Here is an 8,361-nt window from a genome sequence, read left to right on the forward strand (position 1 = left end):
CTCTTAGTATGTATTCTACTTGTTTCAGACAAAGCCCATTATAAATTTGATGAGACTGCTCAAATTCAGCTATACCAGATGTTTGGAAGCTGGGGATAGGAAATATTTGTTACACAAAAATTCCTATTACAACATTTTGTACCTAAAAAATAAATACTATAAGTTCATTTAGTAAAAATGAAAAAAAAAAAAAAGTTATATTGCACACCTAGGACCAGCCTGACACTGGAAATAAAGGGATGAATACAACAGATATGGTCCCTGCCACTGAGGAACCTACCATCTAGTGGAGAAGACAAACACTGACCAAGTTTGATGAATGTCACAAGAGAGTATGCTGAACTGTAGACTGTGGATAATGAGGATATTCCCACCCTTCCCCCTTCTTAAATGTGCAGTAAAAGACCAGAAAGTTGTGAGAAGTCTTTTAAAATAATGACCCTCTTAGTTGTGATACATATAAAACATAAGCATCTTATGCAAATATAAATGACCAGTAATTTTAAAAGCATATAAAATGACTACTTTTTAAACAAATATACAAGAAATATTAAAATCCAAATAAGTTCCAACCCATAAAAGTATTTGCTTTCATGTTCTCCCTACTCCTAGACTGTAACAGAAGAAGCCAACTTATTATGGTTGATACTTAGGACGTTTGCTCTTTTATTTTGTCCTCTTAGTGTTATACCAGTACTACTTATTAGTATAAAATAGCTTTAGGTTCTGGCCAGTGTGGCTCAGTGGTTGAACATGGACCCAGGAAACGATTCGATGCCTAGTCAGGGCAGATGCCCGGGTTGCAGGCTCGATCCCCTGTAGTGGGTGTGCAGGAGGCAATCGATCAAAGTTTCTCTCTCATCAATGTTTTTATCTCTCCATCCCTCTCCTTCCTCTCTCTCTAAGAAATCAATAAAAACATACTTAAAATAAAACAGCTTTAGAAAAGCCCAACTTTCTCCTGTGTAGATATATTAAATATTTAAGTCAGGGCTTCATTAAAATTATAAACATAGTTACAGAAAGATAAAAATCTCTAAAACTCTTCTGTTCTATCAATAACATGAATATTAAGCATTAATGAAACAAAGTTCACATCTGTCCCATTCTTATATCTCTTTTATTCTTGAGACAAAGTTTTTCAAATGAAACTTCATGACTCCCCAAAGGCTCCACAAACCTTCTTTAAATACTATTTAGTTCTAGCAGACTTCAAGCTAAGCAGCAATCTATATATATATATATATATATATATATATATATATAGAGAGAGAGAGAGAGAGAGAGAGAGAGAGAGAGAGAGAGAGAGAGAAATATGCTAATTAACCGGGATGCCATAACAGGTCGACCAGACAGGAGGAGGTTGCAAGCACAGCACTGGAGGCGGGGCAGCAGGGGGAGGGCCTGATCAGCAGCGGCCGCGGCTGCTTCAAGGGCCAGAGAGGGAGGCAGGGCCGGACGGGCAGTGGCCATGGCTGCTGCGGGGCCCCGGGAGCGAGGCGACTTGAGGGTGGGCGGTGCCACGCGATTTCGAGTCGCGCGCTGGGCTCCTAGTACACACTATAAAAAGCCTTTATCTGTTTTGCAGGCATAAATACTTTTGTGCTGACCTGTACCTACTCTTATTTCTTAATTAAAAAGAAAGACATGCTATGAAATTGAATGTCACTGAAACAGAACCCTACTGGTACCTTCACATCATTCCATTCACACATAGGCCCTTCACACAGGCCATGCCAAAACCAGGCTTTAAACAGACACTCTTGCCAGGGCTAAGACAAATGCAAACTCTATCACCAACAGCATTCTTCTTGCTTCTAATTCTAGGTGGAAAAATGCCACTAATGGTTCACAACTTTTTTCTAAGTGGATGGAGAATGGTAGAGTGAAAAAAGCACAGTGTCCACAGTAAGAGAAACAGAGTTTGAGCCTAAACTTCATCACTAATTAGCGGGGCCACTATGGGCAGGTTACGTAATTTCTCTGACCTACAGCATCTGTAAAATTAGGACGGGAAAGTATTAAGAAAAAAATTGTTTTATTATTACATTAGAATCACTCTCAAGTGTTTAGAATGGCCTTATTCCATACAATGGAATATTATTCAGCAACAAAAAGGAATGAAGTTCTGATACATACTACACCATGGATAAACCTTGAAAATGTGGTAAGAGAAATAAGTGAGAAACAAAAGGACATATATTTTATGATTCTATTTATATGAAATGTCCAGAATAGGCACATTCTGTGGAGAGAGAAAGTAGATTGGTGGTTGTCCAGAGGTGGGGGTGGGAGTGGCTGCTAATGGGTATGAGGTTTCTTTTTGAGAGGACAAAACTGTCCTAAAATTAGATTGTACTGATCGTACACTTTAAATGGGCAAATTATATGTTACGTGAATTACATATAATTGTCTTTAAACAATGATCTTGTTCAGGATCCTGAGTTGAAAAAGAAACATGTAAATAAATATTCCCATCCTATTCCCTCCCTAAGTATGGAGTAAAAGTAATGACTCAGCTGCGACAGATATGCATATAAAGTGACCAGACTGCTTTTGTTTAACAAATATACAGGAAATTACAAATCCAAATGAATCTACCCCCAAAAAAGAGTTACCTTAATGATGCCCTAAGTCAAAATTTGGTCCTCAGAGTCTCAATTTGGGTAGTTCTTTCTACTTGTAACACCTTTGCTATCACATCTTTAAATGTTCAAATCCCACCTAACTTTAAGACCAGTTCGAATGTTACATCTTCCATGAAGCCTTCCCCATGCTCTCCCAAAAAGTTATGTCACATTTCTTTGAACTTCCATGGTCCTTCACTTCCTTGGGGCCACCTTGGACTTTCAGTCCAGTAGTATACTTATTCTGCCCAGTATCTACTTATAGCTTTGACATTAAAAAGGGTCTCAATAAATAACCTATTTAATAAGTGGATGATGATTGCTTAACAATTGAGAATTTCATTTTCACCTGATAAATATTAACTTTGGAAATATCCAAGTCATTTAGACTCAAAAATGGTCTAAGGAATGCCCACTTTGGAAAAAACTTTCATGACCAAAATAAAACAAGACTGATTTGACATGTTTATGTATATAATCCATAAGGAATTCCCAAACAGAAGCAGTGAAATAAGCACATAACCTCCCAAAGTAACTGGAAGAAACCTGAATTATATAAATTCCAGAATATTTATTTAAAAATCTGTTTCATTATTTTATAGTGATACCACATTTTTTCCTGAGTTCTATTACCAAGTTCTATTAGTTCCTCTTATTCTATGTTTCTAATATATATCACTTCTAATTCCTTCTCCATTTTCCCCACCACACTAAAAAATCCAGGCCTCATTTTCTTTATGATCAACCAATTTTTAAAATCTCCTAATTTATCTCCCTTCCCCACAGTTCTTTCTTTCCTTCAACAATATTTAGGAAGCCACTGTGTGTTGGGAAGAACTGAGGAGCACATAAAGAAATATCAAACGAGGCCTGTTCTCCAGAAACGATCAAGTTGGGACGTTGACACATGAACACGATTCATCACAATACGCAGCGGCACAGATTTAAGGGCCACAAGTGACACTGGTAATTCCAAGCAACGGGTAGGTCCTCTGGCCTCCCCAGAACACAATCTCTATCTCCTTCACACTATTCTCCCCCTCTCTCCCCCTCTCTTTGTTCATCTTACTGGATAAGGTCTTCTGTTACACTGCCCACAGGTCATGCACTGACCCTCTCCAATTTCTCTCCAACTTGCCTCCTAAGCTAATCAAGACAATCTACTTGGGGTAACCTGGAAGTGACTTACTCACAAGTACCTTTTGTTCATGATTGACTATTTGTCACCACAATTCTCCCCACTTTCTAATTCATATCTACCACCAATCTCAGGTCCTTTATTTTGTATGTATTTGGAAGTATGTAACTACATGTAATTTTTTTCAGCTTATTTGTCTCACGGTATTTATTACAGTGTTTCCTAACTAAGAGTGTATCTCAAACCACCTATGGAGCTTCTTTAAAATACAAAGGTTTTTACCCACCCCCCTGGGAAAGCTCCTCAGTAAGAATGGTGGGAGATGGACAGACATCTTTATTTCTAAAAAGCCCCACAGGGGATTCTGATGCACATCCCAACCTGAGAACCACTGACTTACTACAACGCTCCCTATACAGCAGACACTCAATTCTTATTAATTCATGCACTGAACCTCATAAATAACTTTCCTCTAAATAGCCCAACCAGATATCAACCCCTAGACTACACTAGCTCTGTTCCAAGTGCAACATATGGTTTTAAGATTTCATTTCCTGAAGTACTCCTTGGAGGGACACTATTACCTTGTCTCTTTACATTGTCTCCTATTTGTTGAAAAATGGAGGCCTGGAATGTAGCCATGTTAGACAACACCGCATAGGAATGTACTCTGGAGTCTCAGATTAAAATTGGTCATATACAAAAAAAGAACAATGTAGAACTAGACGTTCTGAATGAACACATTCTTACTGAATAGAATCTTGCTAAATCTATCCAGAAGGCAGATCAGAAAGTTGGGCAGTAGTGCCTCCTCCGGGTCTTCCTGCTTCCCAGTGTCCTAAACTGCCGGAGACAATTGAGGGGCCCCTGAAAACGGGTGAAGACTTTCAGCTGCTCAAGTGCCTCTAGTGCAGTAAAGTGCTCTAATCTGATAAGTAACCAAGCCCCACCCAGACCCGCAGTTGCCTCCCAACCACCCTGACACACTATTTACAGAGCTCAGTGGGGGAGCAGCATGAACTTTTCCCAAAGCCGGTCAAGTCGCTCCTCACCGGCAGCAGCAGTCTGACTCACCAGCCAGGGTGGGAAGGAGAAGTGTGATGGGCCCAAGGGGTGTGAGGAGACTGGTCACAGCCCCTCCTTTTCCTACTTCAGAAGTGGGCTCTGCCTTCTGCAGGAACCACCTGTTGTTAATCTCAGCTGTGGTCTACAGAACCTGCAGAACCCCGCAGCCACCCGGGAGGGTTGCGGACTGGGGAGGGGACCCCGGTCCTTCGCTCTGGCAGGGGCCCGCAGGTCCCAGACTCCACAGGCCTCTCCCTGCAGCTCCATCTTGCTTCCCGCCAGGGGGAGGGGCCGAGAAGGAGGGCTCGGAGTCTGGAAAGGCCCCAATGGGAGGAAGCCGTTTGACAGCAGGTAAAGCTACGTGGAAATCGCCAAGGGAGGGTAAAAAAAAAAGAAAAAAAAAGAAAGGCAGCAGAGTTCAGCGAAAGGGATCAGTTAGTGGTCATGAATTACTACATAAAGAAATTACACGCTGTCTGAGAGTGCCCGGGGTGTGAGCCGAAGTAGAATGCCCGGGAAGGGAGGAGGAGGCAGAGAGATGAGCAGCCAGTACAAGTGGACAAAAGGGCCGGCGGCAGGGAGCCCGGGGGAAGGGCGGTGGGTGAGGCAGGTCTCAGGGGCAGGGGCACACGTATTAGGAGAACGGCGTGGCTCTGGAGTCCCAGGAAGGAAAGGAAAGGAATTAGTTAGGGGAGCCCCTCAGCCCATAGGCCAGCCAGGGGAGGCCTAAAGCGGAGCCGAGCGTACGGCTGTCAACGTGAGGGGCGACAGCCTGCTGAAGGAAAGGGGCCATCAGTCATCCAAATAACTACCATTTATTAAGCACTTAGTATGGCTCATACGCTGTGCTAGGCACTTACTTTATAATACCGCCTCGCTGAATCTCCACAACAAACCCACAAGGCAGGCATTATTATGACTGACCCCATTTTATAGATGAGGAAACTGAGGCCCGGAGCAGCTCAGAGGCATGCTCAAGGTCACAGCGCGAGGGAGTCTGAATTCGAACCCATGGCCGTCTGGCTCCAGAGCCCAGGTGCAAAGCCACAGGCTGCGAGTGGGCAAAGGGGAGCCTCAAGGCGGACCGGGAACGTCTCCCGCCCGGTTCCGCTCCCCACCCCAGGCCCAGCGCGCTCACCCGGACGAGGTTGCTGACGGCCGCCTGCACGGCGGCCACGGGCGCGGTGAGGTCAGGGATGGCTTTGCCGTCCACCTCGCCTTCCTCGTGCATGATCACCAGGTGCGAGATCTGCTGCGCCACTGGCTCCAGGATGCTCTCAATCGTGCGCGTGTGGAACACCGGCATCGCGGCGGTGAGCGGGGCGGCGAACCGCGGGCTTCAGAGAACAGGGAACAGCGGGGCCGGGAACCCGCGGACAGACGGACTCTGAGCCGCGACTAGAGTCCGGGCTTCCCTCGGCGTTACGAGCCTCACGGGCGCCCCGCCCCCCTCGCGTCGTCGCGCCCAATGGCAGCGCCGCTCAGACCCGGGCGGCCACTCCTATTGGTCCCACTTCGAGATGCTCCGCCCCCTGCCCCCCCCGCCAACGAGATCCCGCCCAGCCCCACCCCCATTCCCAAGGGAGGGGCCTGGGATTGGGCTGCGCCGCGGGGATGGCGACTGGATTCCCAAACCCTAACGCCGGGCGCGCCTTATAAGGGCATGGTGGGAGCGGACGTGCGGCGGGATCGGGGGCCCCGCCCCCGGGCCGCCTCCCGGCCGGGTCCTGCGGAACTCCGCCCCTCTGCGGAGTCACCTCAGGGGGCGGGGTCTCACCTCCCGCTGGCTGCAGTGGGCTGAGGCCCGGGAGCCACCGGTCTGTCTCCCCGTCCCCTTCCCAACTTTCCCTTCACAAGAGGCCCTCAAAACACTCACTCCATTTCCTCTGAGTATATGTGGAAACGTTTTTGGTAAAACATCCAAACAACAGAAGTGCACAGGGAAACGGGAGCGTCCCATTCATTCACAAACACTCCACCCACTCCCCTCCTCAAAGATACTGTTCACAGTTTGGTGTGTCGCTTTGTAGACCTTTGTCTATTCGGGGTTTTTTTTGTACATAAATATTTTCTAAATAAATGGGATTAAACATCTTCCTAGAAATTGATCTTTTTTTCCCCTTAATTAAAATTCCCTGGTTATCCTTCTACCTCATTCTTTTTAAGGGCTGCATGGTATTTCATTGCATGAAATCAAACAATTGCCCAGTAGTGGACATTTGGGTCGGATCCTGTTTTTCACTATGAAAAAACAGTTCTGCATGGCCATCACTGTACTTGCCTCTGTGTTGTACACATGTCGTATCTATCTAGGGACAGATACCTAGAAATGAAGTGAAAATGCTAAAGTATGTCCATTTTACATTTTGATAGATAAAATCAAATTACAGATTGCTCTTACAGCACACAGTGTACAAGTCATCTTCTAAATGTCTTCCTCACCTCAAGTTCTCTTTCGCCCATGCTTTCTCATTCCAAGATAAAACACTTTCACTAATACCTCCAAGCAGAAGATGCTCAATTCAAATGAAAATATTTCTCAAGGGCCCACATTTCACAAAACTATGTGTGACTTGTTCTGTGTATTTTCTGAAGTTATTTTTATCTGTAATAGATACCCCTTTTCTGCTGTGCATGTTGCCAAATCCTGTACTTTTCCTTTCATAATACCTTCACTTTTTAGTAATTTTTAAATTTTTCAATTACAATTCACATTCAACATCACTCGGTATCAGTTTCAGATGTATAGTAATGCAGCCAGAAAATCATGTATCCTACAGAGTGGTCCCCCCACTGCCCCAAGGGCCCACCTGGCCCCACACATACTAGTATTCATAAGGATGTTATTGACTATATTCACTATGCTATAATCCACACCTCTGTGGCTATTCTATCACTACCAATTTGTACTGCTTAATCCCTTTACCTTTTTCACCCAAACCCAACCCTCCTTTCCTCTGACTATTTTCACTCTTTTGTTACTGCTTTCATGCCCTTGTAGGCAATGTATTTCTATAACTCTATTTTAAAATAACATTTATTTGGTACTTTCTAAATTCTAGGCACTGTATAAACCCTTTGTTTAAGATTACCAACTACTGGCCCTAGCCGGTCGCTCAGTGGTTAGAGTGGCAGCCCTCAGACTGAAAGATCCCCGGTTTGATTCCAGGCAAGGGCACGTGTCTTGGTTGCAGGTTCCCAGGCCCTGGTCAGGGTGCGTGCAGGAGGCAACCAATCCATGTGTCTCTCTCACATTGATGTTTCTCTCTATCTCTCCCTCTCCCTTCCACTGTCTCTAAAAATCAATGGAAAAATATCCTTGGGTGATGATTAGCAAAACAAACAAGATTACCAACTACTCAGTTTGTGGGGCCCAGTACAAAATGAAAATGTGGATCACTTGTTCAAAAAGCAGGAAAATATCCATAACTGGTTTGGCTCAGTGGATAGAGCATCGGCCTGCAGACTGAAGGGTCACAGGTTCGATTCCGATCAAGGGCACATGCCTGGGTTGAGGGCTCAATCCCCAG

General features: G+C 44.8%; 1 protein-coding gene across 1 annotated transcript in view; it reads right to left on the reverse strand.

Moving 5' to 3' along the window:
* The window catches only part of VCL (vinculin), a 112,926-nt gene extending 106,636 nt beyond the window's left edge, over window positions 1-6,290 (reverse strand). Inside the window, exon 1 of the mRNA XM_008145363.2 lies at window positions 5,970-6,290. Coding sequence (XP_008143585.1) covers window positions 5,970-6,137 — 168 coding nt within the window. The 5' untranslated portion in view covers window positions 6,138-6,290. The remainder of the gene's footprint in view (window positions 1-5,969) is intronic.
* Between the last annotated feature and the right edge of the window lie 2,071 nt (window positions 6,291-8,361).

This window comes from Eptesicus fuscus, chromosome 17 (assembly GCF_027574615.1).
Source record: "Eptesicus fuscus isolate TK198812 chromosome 17, DD_ASM_mEF_20220401, whole genome shotgun sequence".
In the NCBI taxonomy this organism is placed as follows: Eukaryota; Metazoa; Chordata; class Mammalia; order Chiroptera; family Vespertilionidae; genus Eptesicus; species Eptesicus fuscus.